The sequence below is a fragment of the Buceros rhinoceros genome, unplaced genomic scaffold (genome assembly GCF_000710305.1).
Source record: "Buceros rhinoceros silvestris isolate BGI_N320 unplaced genomic scaffold, ASM71030v1 scaffold11319, whole genome shotgun sequence".
Classification (NCBI taxonomy): domain Eukaryota; kingdom Metazoa; phylum Chordata; class Aves; order Bucerotiformes; family Bucerotidae; genus Buceros; species Buceros rhinoceros.
In genome coordinates, this window is record NW_010429876.1 from 63,423 (window position 1) to 79,129 (window position 15,707).

The following is a 15,707-nucleotide window of genomic DNA, read 5'->3' on the forward strand; positions in this document are numbered from 1 at the left end:
CATTTAAGGAGGTGCCATTAAATCTCCAAGGAGTTTTGCAGCGTGGTGGTGTTAGACGGTTCGAGCGAACACGGGCTCAAGGAGCACCACCGGGTGCCAGTTCCCCTGGGTGAGCTGAGAGCCCCACACCATGAGGAACGCCATGTAGCTGAGACCCAGCTGAAGTGTGGGGCGGGCACAGACCTAGAAGTGGTAGGCACACAAGTCAGGCCTTTTAAAAACTGGGAGGAGTGAAAGGAGTAAGCACTGAGCAGCCTTGTCAAGTATGAGGCTTCCAGAAGAGCGGGGGCTTAGGTTGGTTTTGACACAGCATGGGCCCTACTGTCTCTCGCAGAGTGAAAACCCTGGGGAGGGTTCCTGAAAAGTTACTGTTTGCATTTGCATATAAAATCACCACTACAACAAGAAGTATTTTCAGGTGGTGTTCGCAAACTCTGTGAGACGAACACTTCCAAAAGCAGGCAGGGGAAAGAAAGAGCCAGGCACCGGGCACGCGTTTGCCCTCTTCCCCAACTGCCCAAGATTTCTCAAGGCTGTCCGGGAGAGCTGAGCAACTCAGTGCTGGGGAGCAGGACACACTCTGCACCTCTATGACCTCCAAATGACTTCCAGTGCTTTACACTTTCATTTACCCAGCCACAGATTTAGAGGCAAATTATTTGTTATTTCATGTCAAGACAATGGAATGTCGCTCTGCTGCCAAATCCTGATTTCCTTTCCCAGATATCAATCACTTCACACTTACCCTCTACCAGAAAAAAAAGCAAAAAATCAACAAAACCAATTACTACTAATTGAAATCAACACGAATAAATATCGGTGGAATTGCAGGGAGGGGCTTTAAAGTCCAGGCTCACGTGTGCCTATTCTGCAAGGGCACATCAGCTGCCCCTGTTACACCCAAAAACACCTGCAAGGCTCCACAACCACATTCAAGCAGGACCAAGAGAATGTAAATATTAGCCAGGGAGCCCCTCAGTGCTTTTCAGAAGATGGTAGGAAGACAATGGTTGCCACAGGCCAGAACAAAGGCCTGCTGAGGGAGTGGTAGATGCTGTGGAAGAGTGTAAGAACAGGGCATATGGGCAGCAACACTTATCCTGTCCTCCTGGCCCTTGGCTTCCCACCTGCAATACTGCAGGCTGGAGCTTGAGACGAGTTTTCACAGGATCCTGCCACATTTTATGGATGGAAGGGACTCATGTTACCATCTAACCAGCCTTTTGCCTTATACAACCACAGACCATTGCCCAGTGAGCCTTGCCTCAACAACAGGCTTGCAACTGAGCTAAAATTTTCTGTTAGAGAGGGAAATACTGACTTGACTTAAAGATTTCAAAGGACAGCGAGACCATCAGAGCTGTGGGCAGAACATCATGCGTATTATGTAACTTCACTATTAATGATACTGTATATTATTTCCAATCAGAATCTGTCAAGCTTCAGTTCCTATAAATCAAATCTATGGTCCTATCCAGACTAGGACTTTCACAGATGATCCTCTGGATCTGGGTGGAAGAGGATGAATTTGGCCCCAGCCAGGATGGGAGTCTCTAAATCTTCATCCAGAATGCCAGGAAATTACTCACGAACTGAACTATTTTTGCAGAGATTACCTTTCCTCGTGGCATTTAAAAAACTGAGTTATGAGCATGTAGGAAATTACATGTTTTGCATTCAGACACGAGAAATGTATTTTATGTGTCTGACTAGAACAACATTTTGAACTTTAAATGTAAAACCCTGGCACGCATTCGGTAATTGAAAATCTAGTTTCTTTCCTTTCCTTTAGCTGCTTGTAATTTTAATTGCTGGGTTTTTTTAAATGGCCATGCCCACCAGCACCAAAAATACACAGTACAGAAAAATAATACAAATGCATAGCTACAAATTCCTCATGCCCTCATATTGTACGTGTGCGCCCTGCACTACCTACTGCATGCTTCACAAGTATACAAGCCTGCCCACCAAAAAGCACAATAACCTGCTGATAAAGTAACTTTTGTTCTTGTAAGAAACTTGTTAAAGAACTATCATAACTTGCATCTGGATAACAATATTGGTAATTCAGTAAAAACTTACTGACCCTTTGAGTTGAAATGTAAATGAAACATGCATGTCCCTCAAGATGCCAGTTAAAATTTTTGTTTGTGGCTAACAAAGAAAGTGACGTTTTCATTGGAATTGCTTTTCTTCCTTGTGTAACTGAAGAAACCTGGGCAAGTTTCCCTGTGAAGATGAAGAAGACCCGCACTTAAGCAGGTAACCACAGGTAAGTCCTTCTCAAAACCAGAGCTAGAGAATTGACTGAGGTTATGCTCCCTGTGTTTTTGGCGAACAGCAAGTTTTCCTGTGCTTAAGCTATGGCAGAACTTTTGATTCCATGAAAATGCCGTAGAAGGAAAGGCATCCAGCACAATTCTGTGATCTGGTCAAGTATACTGTCAGCATTCTTCTGGAAGTTAGCACTGTCCACTGCCTTCTCCTCACTGACCTCTAAAACCCTGCAGCACCTTCCACTACTAGATACTAACTATTCACAACGAGATGGGTTATAAGGAAATTACAAAATTAGAAACATGGCTAAATCTTAAGTAAGAATATATGATTTGTTTTAACAGGAGGAAGCCCTAAATTTTAACACACTTTCTGCCTTGCACACTTTAAAAGCTATATTGGCATTTCTTAGAGATATTACGAATTTAGGTTTGGAAATGGAGATCCACAAAATTGTATTCCTTCCCAGAAAGATATGCCCAGAGAAGTAGTTTGCTCCTAACTGAATGACATTTTCAGTACTCAGAGTAGCCCACCAGATAATGTCAGACAACACTAGAGTGAGCCTGTGTTGATCACGGATGCTGTAAACACAGCAAGTCACTCTGAGCCAGCAAAATCCAAACTCTGGCAGGGCCCATATCTGATCAACAGTGGCATTATCATACTCTTCAACAACTGCATTGTTTATTTAGAAAATCTCCCTCAATCCCTTAACAAATTAGTCTGGAAGCCACTGGGAGGATTAACTTCAGAAATTCTCCCTCAGATAGCAATTATGTCTGCTCAGATGTCACCAGTGATAGACATTTGCATAAGTCATATCCAGTCTTTATTACTAATTGCATTTCCAGTGATTTGACTTCTGTTGGGGTCTGTCTTTTCCAAGAAAGTTACACAGCACTGGATAGAGGCAACCATGCTTCAGCACGAGAGACGCTACCCGGCACTGGGTGTAATACCTAATACCTGTCTAAGAATTTAATTGCCAACCACTTTTCCTGACGGCTGAGATTAAGAAGTAAATGATACTGGATGGTGTACTGGATACTTTCAGGGCAAAGTCTTTCACCTTGGGTGCAGTGACTAAAAGTTACGCCTAGCTGGTGGCAGCTATGTGGCTTTTATCCAAGGAGCTGGCAATCCCTATTCAGCTGCAGGCATGTGCCTGCCTCATAAATCGCCCGTGGTGCTGGCAGCCTGGTTGGCAGGCTCAGCAGGGACACCGAGAGCTGAGCAAACAAGACTTCTGTGCTGGAACAGGAGCCTCCGGCCTGAGGGGCGGTGGCAGGGTGGCACAGGGAAGCCTGTGTTGAACCGCTGCATGATGCTCCTATTTGCCTGTTGGTTGGTCCTGGGGGGATGAGGTGCCACAAACCCAGAACTTCAAACAAGAATTAGTCTTCTTGATGGGAGAGAGAGAGGCAACCAGTGTCACCTGTCTTTTGGCACACTTGTCACAACCTGAGTTTCACTAAAATACTGATATCTGCCTTTTTTTTCCCCCAAGGCAAAATCAATTATCAGTCCTGAATAAAGAATATATTTCCATAACAGGTGAATTTGCCATCATCAGAAAGGGTCTGTGTTTTCAGAAGGAAACGAGATAACCTACCTGTCACCTCCACAGGCACCTGGCGCAGGGGCACATATGCCGTTGCTGCACCAGCAGGTCTGGTGCTCATCTCTGCAGCAGACCATCAGGGTTGCAATATTTCATCCCACCCTTTCCAAAGCAAAGCACTACATTAACCTCTCCAGCACAGACCAGGACCACTCCCACGGCCTGTGCTGCTTGTGCTTATGCTTGTGCTCATGAGAGGGCAGGTCCTGCCTGCACATGGCAGGGGAACACAAGTGGCTGCTGAGCTTTCAGGTCCCCACGAGTGCACCACACTGCCTTGTAGGACTTGACTTTTAGGAAGCAGTTCTGCTATCTCCCCAGCAACTGGTGGCTGAATGAAATGTGGTTCCAGATGGCTCCTGGGTGGGAGAACAGAGGTGGACCCGAGTTTTTAAAAGTGAAGTTTTGCTTACACACCCTCAAGTCCTTCAGAAGCGTTCTACCTCCGGCCAATGCTAGGCAGTTACATGACACGCTCCCAGAATCAAAACAGAGGCTCTAATAAAACAAAGGCAGCGACGAATGTTAGAGATTTGCTATAAAGATAATCTTAAAGATAATTCTGCTAATGAGTTGCAGGCCTAATGTGTGTAAGAGTATGAGAAAACGAAGGGCTTGTACAAGACAGAACCCAAGAGCTTATACTTACCCTGCAGTCAGCTGAAGCAGGTGCTCCATGCGAGCAAGATACATCATGTGTCTAAGGCAGATTTGTGCCATCTTTTTGCTCTAGTGTGCAGCTGTCCCCTCCACATCTGCTGGTGGGCCCTGGTAGCTGCTGCGCACTTCCCATTCCCACCACCCCTGCAGTAGCCCTGTGAGGCTGCTGCTTCCATGCTCACATCTGCCTTGGGAGCTCAGAGGGCTCACTGGACTTTCTGTCAAGTCCGTACATTTACCCACCCTTTTCCTTTTGCTAGACCAGAAGCTGCCATTGGAATGGAGATCTGCAAGGCACCTGTGCAGAGAAGTCTTTTGAGCAAAGAAATTGGCTTGATTTTTCTACTTAATTTAAAAAATAGGGACACCCCCGACCCCTCCCCCAAAAAAACCAACCAACCCAACAAACTCAAACCCCAACAACCCTCCTTTTACATGTCCAAGTTTGTCAGGTAAATGTTGCAATTTTTATCTCAAGGCCTTTGCTCCAGTCCACCACGAAAAGCCTTTATCCTGAGGCTGCTGAACACCAGGCCTGTTTTTATGTGCTTCTTATTTCTGACCTAGTGTCATGGTTTAACCCTGGCAAGCAGCTCAGCCCCACAGAGCCGTTTGCTCACATCAGCAGGATGGGGAAGAGAAGCAGAAGAGTGAAAAGGAGAAAAGTCGTGGGTTGAGGTAAAGACAGTTTAAAGGTAAAGCAAAGAGCTGTGCACACAAGCAAAGCAAAACAAGGAATTTATTCACCACTTTCCTTGGGTAGGCAGTTCAGCCATCCCCGGAAAGCAGGGCTCCATCATGCACTGCGGTTACTTGGGAAGACAAACACCATCACTCTGAATGTCCCCCCTTCTTCCTTCTTCTCTCCAGCTTTAGATGCTGGGCATGACATGATATGGTATGGAATATCCGTGTGGTCAGCTGGAATCAGCTGTCCTAGCTGTGTCCCCTCACAAGTTCTTGTTCCCTCCCAGCCTCCTCGCTGGTGGGTGGTGTGAGGAGCAGAAAAGGCCTTGACTCTGTGTAAGCTCTGCTCAGCAACAACTGTCATCAGCACTGTTTCCAGCACAAACCCAAAACATAGTACCATACCAGCTAATATGAAGAAAACCAACTCTATCTCAGCCAAACCCGTACACTCGGACATGACAAAAATTGCACGTGGAGATGGAAAGCGTGTGTGGAGTGAAGGTGGGTGGTTTGGAACAGACCTGCAGATGCTTTTGTTAACAGTAACAGCATTGACAGATACTATCTTCCAATAGGAATATTCTCCATTTATGACTGTATTCCCAGAGCTCTCATATGACATTCCTCTTTCTGACCAACACGTTGCCGGACTAACTATAGGAACAGCAGGAAATGAAGCCCTGACCTAGCCTGAGGCTGCTTTTGCCTTCCTGACTTTTCCTCCATGACCTTGACTCTCATTCCACTTCATCCCCTAAGTCCCAAGCAAGAGTAGATGGGATCTGTTCCTCTGTTGCGAGCGGCTTCATCCGAAGTTTATCTGGACTGGCAGCAGTTCCAAATCCACATCATCTTCAAGACCCTTAGCTGCCCCCAGCTCCATCCAGAGCCCAGCAGCACTGGAGAGCTGCCACTCAGATCACACAAGCAAATGGGCTCAGTGAGGTCTCCCCAGATAGGGACCTGGCTGGTTTTGCCCAGACGTATACTGCCCCTGGCATCAGTGGCCAGTCTGTGGGGCACTACTAGTGGTCTAGAGTGGAGGATTTGTGGATGCAGACTCAAGATGATGAGCTCTGCTGGCACCGTAGCACAGCTGTACAGGCACAGTTAAATAACCCCTCAGGATCAGCTTTGGCCAAGGAACCCACAGGTGAGGGAGAAAGCTGCCTTCCCACCCACTGGCCTGCCAGCTGAGCAAGCACAGGGGGAGAGCTGCAGCATGCACCCAAGGTATGGAAAATCAATTACAGCGTGGGACTTGGCACTGAAACAGAGGGTGTTTTGGCACCTGGAAACAGCTTTCAGCCGGTGGGTGAAGGATAGATCCTCCCCGGAAAGCAAAGGTACTGGCAAATTCTAGTGTGTGAGTGGGCTGAGAGCTAAATCTCTACAGCATTAGCTCAGTATTCGGTGATACTCAAGTTCCAGCTTGCCCCAGATGAAGGCCAGTTAACTCAAGAGAAACAATCGCTTAGCACAGGCAGGAGATTTTCAAAAGCATATGTAAGCCTGATTCAGAGCAAGGCACCTCCTGTGCTTTGAATTCACAATGCACCGAAGATCAGCACTAAGCAGCCCTCAATTCTTTTGAATTTATCTCTGACTGAAGAATTTGCCTGTTTTCTGCAGCAGCTGTCTTCAGGTTAAACGCAGGTCTGCTCTCTCCTGGGTGGGAAGTGTGCAGGGATGGAAAGCAGCAGATCCCTGCTAGCTGTAGCCACCGTGAAAGGGTGGGCTACTCCCAAGTCAATCAGGCATCTAAACCAACAACCACAATACTCTTCAAAGACATGCAAGGAAGGAGTGAAAAGACAGCAGCTTACTATCAAATATCAAATATGAGAAGAAACCTTAGCCCAGTTACGGAAAAAGTATAATGTTTGTTCTGAATATCTCACCCTAGGAGCCTGCAGGCTCAGGTGACCAGTACAGTGGAGACAGTCTCCAAGGCACCCACCATTCTACACCTCCTGACCACGGAGGAGGATCCCACACACACATACTGCCCGGTCTTACAGTTGTTACTTTTGTGAGTTGTTCCGTGAGTCGCTCAGGGATTTGTTCATCCTATCCCCCAGAATTACTGTACTGCACATCAGACACTCAGTGATAGCAGGCTTTGTCTCAGCTTTTCTGTCATTTAGGTAAAATTATCCTGTGCTCCCTTAAAGAGATGAAGAAGGAACTTCTGCCTACAGTAATGTCCTTAAGCGACTTTGATGTCATATATGTATAAGTAACACATAAGATACACAGTATATAAATATGCCCTCTATAATTAAAGGAACATGTCCATACGCAAAATATTTTTATCTTGTGCCAAACGACGAATTCTACCCTGAGGTAATGAGTCAGGTAAAACATTAACATAAATTTGATGGTGTATCTGAAATTCTGAACAAAATTGCATTGCTATCAGAAGTTTGGGAGTTTGTCTTGAAGTTTTTACTTAATTAAAAACGTCACCCACTACTGGGCTTATTAAAATCTCCTGTCCCAAGCACTGCCTACAATCTTATGTGATCCTGTGTGTCCAACGAATGCCAGAAAGTTCTTGTGATACTATTGATACTGAGCACCGTTACCACCAAACATCCTGGTGGCTTTGCTCCTATTCCAAACAAGTATCAGCATGGCTAAACCTACAGATTGTCACTCATGCTGACAGGCTCAGGAGAGTCAAAGGGTAAGGACCAGACTCCATCAGAGGCTGACTGCACTCTCATCATGTGAAAAAGAAGCGCATTACCAAGGTAAAGAGGCCTTGGAGCCACCAAAGAGCCACCACTGCTGGCCCTTACGCCAGCTATCCTGTGAACAAGCAGCAGGTTGTTTCTGCTATTTTTTATCAGTTTTATTTGCCAGGCTGAAATCTTCCCCTTCTCTCACCTTTCCTTCCAAAATAATTTTAAAAAATCTCATTTCTTATCAATATATATAACTCCTGAGAAAGCAGGTCACATGTGGATTATCTTTAATTCCACTGATTTTAATGCCTGCCAGATCAGGATCCCAGAAGGTAACATATTTGAGGTAAGAAAGTCAATGAGCAGCTTTTCTCTCTGCCTTCCCCCCTCTGTCTGCAAACATTCACAACAGCAAGTAACACTGCTAACAGGTAAACCGATACGTTGCTACTGGGTAGATGACAAGACTTAATACATGGCTGAAACTAGAGAATGGTTTATACAACACTGCTAGTTCACTTCTCCTCTTTTATAGCTATTAATTCCTTACTCCTGGTGATTTCCCTTCCAGAAATCCAATACAGAGCCAACACTTCCATAGTACAACATCCATGTGCTTCCCTTTAGGCACCTCCACTGAGACCAAGTGTGTCAGCTGTTACCAGGGGAGGAAGCATCCATCACTACACAGTAAATGGAACGACATTGCTTCCCGCCCTCCTCCTCAGATACAATCCATTTCAGTACTGCAACGTTTTATAGTGCCTGCAGATACCAGGATTTGTAAGAAAGCAGCAAATACTTGAGCTGATAGAGAACTGGCTTGATGCTTCTCTGCAAACACAATGGCATCAAGTGTTCGTCCCTAAGCGGCAGAGGATCCTCATGATATGGAGTTAATTATAAAACAGTGTTTTCCAACAACACCAAAGACAAAGATTACCAACCACATCACTTCTGAGCTGAGTACAGAAAACAATTTACAGGAGTCTCTTCTACATTCACTTCTCATTTCATTATCGCTATTACCAAATCAACCTTGCACAGGGGACAGCATCTCCAGGATGCTGCAGAACTGCATGCTGCTTTAGGGAAACAGCTGCTGCAGAAGTTGCCCACCAGAGCTGCCCCCCGCATACAAGTCAACCATTCCTGGAGTCCAAATTCCATCGACGCTCAGCCAAATATCATCCACAGAGCTACAGGTGCCAAAAACCACTCAGTCTTCGCTCATATCCAGCCACATTCAACTCAGATTGCAGGAACAGCTTTCAGAGCTGTGAAAACTCATCTAACAAAATTTTGCTTTTGACTGAAGTGATTTAGATTATGTATCAAAGCCTGTTAGTCATTCTCCTCAAAAACTAAAGATGAAGAATTAACCTCAGACGTGATGAAATCTAACACTCTGTATGTGAATTACAGCATTATCTGAAAGTTCCAAAAAAAGCGTTAACCCTCTTTTTTCTTACTAGATACTGTACAAATGTGGAAAGAAGGAGAAAACCTGAACAGTTTCTAGTTTAGTTTTTAAAAGCGTGTGTTAAAGAAGCTTTACAAAACCAAGGAACTGGGAAAGAAGGATGAAGGTAAGAGAGTACCTCACCACAAATGCTTGTTGTGAGCACCACAGGAAATGTTTGAATTGTTATTCATTTCAACCTGCACCACCACATCTCTCACGTGTCCAAGGCAGGAGGAAAGGGTCCAGCTCAGAGAAGCCTGTCACTGCCCAAGGACACAGTGGTGGGCAGGAGGAGGACAGGCATTGCTGTGGGAGTGTCAATAATAAGAAAAGTTCAGTATGTCCATATGGGCTTTGCTGCGAAGAAAAGCACAGAAGGGATACAGGAAGGAACTGATAAATGGATAGGCAAAGGTGATCATATTTCTTAAATAGAGAAAACCTGCTGATGGACCAAAAGGCAGATGTAGGGAGATGAAACGCAACATGAATGAGGGATAAGAAACAGCAGGTATAAATACCTCTTTAAGGGCTTTTTAATGCAAGACACAGAGAAATTAATAAAATGGATCTCTGTGAGCATCCGGGCTGATGGGTTACCCATTTCTCATGGACAGCATGGGAAGTGATGTCTAAAAAGGAGCAAAGACCAGAAGCTCCCCAGGCAAACAGCAGAATGGAAGAAGGGGCAAGGAGCCCGCAGGGATGGGGTTCTGCTGCAAAATGCCAGACTGAGCTGGAGGCAGAGAGGAGGGAGTGGAGGAGGGGATCAAATGCAAACCAGAAACAAGAATGAGAGAGATGGCTCCGGCAAGCTCTGCCTGCTCAGGAAGGCTGTGCAGTGTCTGAGCGGAGCAAAGGCGCTGAGTACTGATAATACAAGGACCTGACACGGTGGTAGGATTTTGGAAGAGTGGATGGATGCAGTACCTGCAAAATAATAGGAGTGCATAAGTTAAGCAAACTCATGAGTTTTGGGTACGCTGTTATTCAAACAGGTCTTAGCTGTGTCAAGTTTAGACACAGCATCCCATTTATCTTGGCACAACACAAATCCCTAAATTATCTGTCCTAACAACTTCTTCACAGAAACTTTACTTCCAGCTTTATTAAAACACGAAGTATCCGAGGATCTGCTTTACAAACACACACCAGCCGAGGCGAAGGCTTAGCCCTTCTGCAGGGCGCAGTGCGCACTGTGACGGGCAGGTCTGCAGAGTTGCCTCCAGCTGCCACTGCCTGGCAGTACACACCCCTTCCACTGCTGGAGAGCTGGTGTGACGTGCAATTCTCTGACATGCTGGGAAGTCCTGAGAGCACGCTCGGCACATACAGGTTAACACATCCTCCTTGTACCCTTTATTCAATATTGAGAGCTCCCTCCCCTGTGCCAGCCCAAATTTAATCAGTGTGGAATAAATACTGCTAAGGGGAAGGTGATGACCTCAGTCTCTAACACAGACAGCAAAGGGCTCAGTGCTGCTCTCCACACAGTGACCCTGCTTTTCAACACTTTTACGTCATTCAAGTGCCAAAGGCAGTGAAGTCAGTGGTGTTTCCTGGCAGAGGCCCTCTGCTCTCCCTTTCTCCCCTGAGTTTCCTCCTGTGCAGTGGGGGCTGGCTCATTCCCCTTTGAAAATCTGGGGCAGAAGAAGAAAATTATGTCAGGGCACATATGTTAATGACAGGAAAACACCAGCTGCTAACATGGCTCACCTACCAGTCTGCTTGAACAGAAGCAAGCCCTGAAAATAAGGCAAGGGTTTATTTTTAACATCCGTGTCAGATCTCTTTGCCTTTTAAAGAGCGTCCTGGGGCTGCCCCTTATCTGCTTGGCAGTGCTTCAGCGAGTTGCTCCAGTGGCTATCCCTGCAGCGGTGCCCTCCCCTTCTTGTCTGCCAAGGAAAGCTGGAGTGTCCCTCCGCTGCCTCAGCAAGTGCCGATTACTCTGCCGAAGTGATTCACTAACAAACATGCAGACTAGGGAAAAAGCAGCATGTTGCAGTTTGTAAGGAAGATCCTCACAGTGTCCACGGATGCATGCATGACGACACCCAAGCTTCCCTTCGATTTCTCTGTGCTCCGTAAAGTAGAGAGTATATTAAGCATATTAAGTAAAACACTTACAAAATAAGTTTTAATTTTTTTAAAAAAAATTACTAATAAAAAAGGTTTTTATTTCCTTGATAAAATATCCTTAGGCTACGAGATGCTATCTAGGAGTCCAAAGAAAATTTTAATCCTCCCATTCAAACTGCGATGAAAGGATGCAGTGCTGGGAAATAAAGAACTTGCTGATCATATTAATCTTTCATCTTCCATTCAGCTTCCTACACCAGTATCCTGTTTCCTTTTTAATAGCCAACAATGCTCTTCCATTTCCTTACGTGATCCCCCATAATGCTACCATGTCAGACTTAAAAGCAACGCTTCTCAGTAACTAAATGAATTCTCTAATTTTTGTTATAGATTATAGAAGAACTCTGACATCTATCTGTAAACAGTGACACTGTACACGCTAAAAGCCTTCTTTTTAGTTCATCACAAAAAAGCTAGTTTGCACAAAGACCCCGCCTTTGGTTCAGTCAATGTGAACCTGCTCTTGACAGCTACCACGGGCGCAGCTGGGACAGAGACCCTGGAGCCCACCTTTGAGTGCCCTGGTCTGCGTTCAATGACACTTTTTTCATTTCTCTTGGTTATCTTACGATATAGCAGACAAAATTTTGTTTAGTAAGATAGACTTTGATTACTAAAGTGTCAAGCATTTAATAACCAAATTTTCCAAAGCAGAGAAGTTTGTGCTAATTAAACTTGTCATTTTACACAAGAAAAGGCAGTTACAGGGAAGAATTTTGCTTTGCTTCAGGAAATTCTACTTACGGCACTGAAGGCTCCTGCACTGTACAATTCTTTAAAAAGATCCAAATAAGTGAATCTGTTGGTTTAGATCCACTGACGCCTGTGAGGGTTTGAAGAACTGAAAACTAAAATAGTTTCAAGTACCTGAAGGTTTCCCTACTAGTGCTTCTGAAAAGGATGTAATTTTGCTTTCCTGAGACAAAACTCAAAAACCCTCACAGGGAACTTTTGTCCCAGGCAAGGTGAGCAAGACCAGCACCCTTTGTGCAGAGCTGTAGCCATGTGCTTGGTTAATAAATAAAATTCAGGTGACCTGCATACATCAGGTCAGAGCTAGAGGACCCACGCCTCTATTACTTCACAAATAACAGTGTTATCACCAACCAATTAGACTTACCTTATTGTAGTACTGCACCTGGACCGAGTGCCACTGCCCATCGCTGACCCCTCCTGGAACAAACGGTGCCACCATAGTGGTTGTCTCCCCTGCAAGGGCGGGCACAAGTGGAAAAATAAGTCACATCACTGCTAACTCTGCTCTGCACTAACCCAAAACACAGGGTTGCAAAGGGTGCAGCCATCTTACTTCTTCTTGGAGGAGAATCCCATTTCATAGAATTATTTTGGTGCACTAATACAAAACTAGCTTCTGTCATACTTGGGTAAATTATATTATTTTTTATTATGCTTCTGCAGAGTGCGGTGGCAGATCACAGAATCATCTGGTCAGAAGAGACCTTCAAGGTCATTGAGTCCAATCATACACCCTTTGCTGCCAGGGTCCCTAAGCCAAGTCTCTCAGCACCACATGTATACATCTTTTAAACACTTCCAGGGATGGGGACTCCACTGCTTCCCTGAGCAGCCTGTTCCAGTGCTTGACAACCCTCTCTGTAAAGAAATTTTTCCTAATATCCAACCTGAACCTGCCCTGGAGCAACTTGAGGCCATTTCCTCTTGTCCTGTCACTTGTCACATGGAAGAAGACTCCAACCCCCACCTTACTACAACCTCCTTTCAGGTAGTTGCAGAGAGCAATAAGGTCTCCCCTAAGCCTTCTCTTGTCTAGTCTAAACAACTCCAGTTCCCTCAGCTGCTCCTCACAGGACTTGTTCTCTAGACCCTTCACCAGCTTCGTTGCCCTTCTCTGGCCACACTCCAGCACTTCAATGTCGTTCTTGAAGTGAGGGGCCCAAAACTGGACACAGGATTCAAGGTGTGGCCTCACCAGTGCTGAGTAGAGGGGGACAATCACTTCCCTGCTCCTGCTGGCCACACTATTGCTGATACAAGCCAGGATGCTGTTGGCCACCTTGGCCACCTGGGCACACTGCTGGATCATATTCAGCCAGATATTGACAACACCCCCCAGGTCCTTTTCTGCTGGGCAGCTTTCCAGCAGATCTTTCCCCAAGCCTGTAGTATTGCAGGAGATTGTTGTGACACAAGTGCAGGACCCGACACTTGGTCTTGTTGAACTTTATACCATTGGCCTTGGCCCATTGATCCAGCCTGTCCAGATCCCTCTATAGGGCCTCCTGACCTTCCAGCAGACCAGCACTCCTGCCCAACTTGGTGTCATCTGCAGATTTACTGAGGGTGCACTCAGTCCCCTCATCCAGATCATTGATAAAGATGTTGAAGAGGACAGGCCCCAAAACTGAACCTTGGATGCACTAGGTAGATACAGCTATTGCTGAAGTCATCAACTGAGAAAAAAACGTACACTAATTTTTCTGCATTTGTTCCAAAAACAGAACTACAAAGTTTTTTCAATACAATGAGTATCATGCCAGGATATTTTGTCAAGGAAGAGAAGCCTACTCCTTGTCAGAGCTGAGGAAGGGAAATGCAAAAGTACTCTAGTATAAACCTCCCGGTAAACTTGGTCCCGACAAAATTCTACCAGTGATTTAATGAAATTATTGGCAGCCTTTCAGTATTTAAATTTGAAAGTCCTTGGCATGCAATTGGAAAGCTGAACTTTTCAAGCAAGGTCTGAGTCAGCAAAACCAGCTCGGTAACCAGGCATATCGGTTCTGAGGTAGCAGCAAAATAAACGCTCGTGTTGAAAGTAGATAAAAGGCCTGGCACAGAGAAGAGATTGCGAGGTTTCGACTTTTTTTTCCTTTCCCTTTGTTTTTGTTTTTTTTAACAGTTGGAAAATTCTACATAATAAACACAAGAAAAATAACTCCCTCCCACAAGCCAACAAAATTCATAATATTGTTGAGCTTAAAATGTTCTTTCAACTCGCTGTTTGCAATAAATACCTTAACCTGTGTGGAGTATTACTCCTGTGTCCCCACTCACCTTTAACTCCCATCCTATATAACTCTGTTATTTAAACAATACAGATTTCAGCTTAGCTGAAATCTGTATTTGAAATCTGTGTTTGAAATCTCGCTGTGATGTTATTTATCATTTAGGTTTTTTCATAATTTTTACCATTTATTGATAAAAATATCTGTGCTAACAATTGGGCTTTTTATTCAGCTAGCATGTTTCTGTAAAAGGAAGATCATCAGTCTCCAATCCTTTTGCTTTGCTTTCTGTGAAAAAGTTGTTGCGACAGGTAAAATAGTCAGATCAAATGTCCAAAACTTGTACTGTTTGTTAAAAACCCCTTAAAACTATAAAACATAAACCTTTCTTCTTCCAAAGAAAACACCATTTGTAACATACAGGACCAGACCTGCTCTCAGGTGCAGCAGTGCAAATCTAAATTTAGTTTCATGTATTTTAAAGGAGTTCCTCCACATTTAAATGCATATAAGTACAAGCAGAATTTATTTTTTTGTCATTCATCCTCAGGGTGCCTTCCAAGCTATTTGATTCAAGTTTAGACAGGCGGAGCAGAGCTACAGAAGAAAACTCATCTCTCCAACTGCAGCATGTTATTTCATTACACTAATCCATTCAAAAACCTGCCTTAAAATCTAATTTGGACAACTTTGAGGTAATAAAGGGGAAATGAAACCAGATATCTTCAACCCAAAGGGCTTAGATATGCACTTAAGAATCACTGGTAGATCGATGAGGTCACACAGGATTTACCATGGGGTCTGAGGGCAGCAACTGTCACTGGCGATGAGTATGCAACACCAACGTGGCCTATGCCTCTGCTTCTACTGCTTAACTGCTTGCAAAGTCTCACTTTTCACAAAAATAAAGAGAGAGTTGACTAGAGACTGCATGTCTAGCCTGAATAGGGCTAACAGGAAATAACAGGATTATATCCTGAGCTATGTGCCTGGTACAGCGGTACAAATGTCTCAACCTATACAACAACAGCCCTTTTCAGATATTTGTTTCTGTCCCAATGGAAAACATTCCCTAAACCTAAACAGCTAGAGGTTGTCTGCCCTGATGAGATTTAGTAAGCCACCAAAGCCTTCCCACCAAACTCACAGACCTGCTCCATCCTCCTGAAGCAGGA

The 15,707-nt window shown here is 44.8% G+C and overlaps 1 protein-coding gene across 1 annotated transcript in view; it reads right to left on the reverse strand.

Moving 5' to 3' along the window:
• Positions 1-15,707, reverse strand: part of CELSR1 (cadherin, EGF LAG seven-pass G-type receptor 1) — a gene marked incomplete at its 5' end in the record, with an annotated part of 176,113 nt that overhangs the window by 62,865 nt on the left and 97,541 nt on the right. The window contains one exon of the mRNA XM_010142837.1: positions 12,666-12,754. Within this exon, the coding sequence (XP_010141139.1) occupies positions 12,666-12,754 (89 nt within the window). The remainder of the gene's footprint in view (positions 1-12,665; positions 12,755-15,707) is intronic.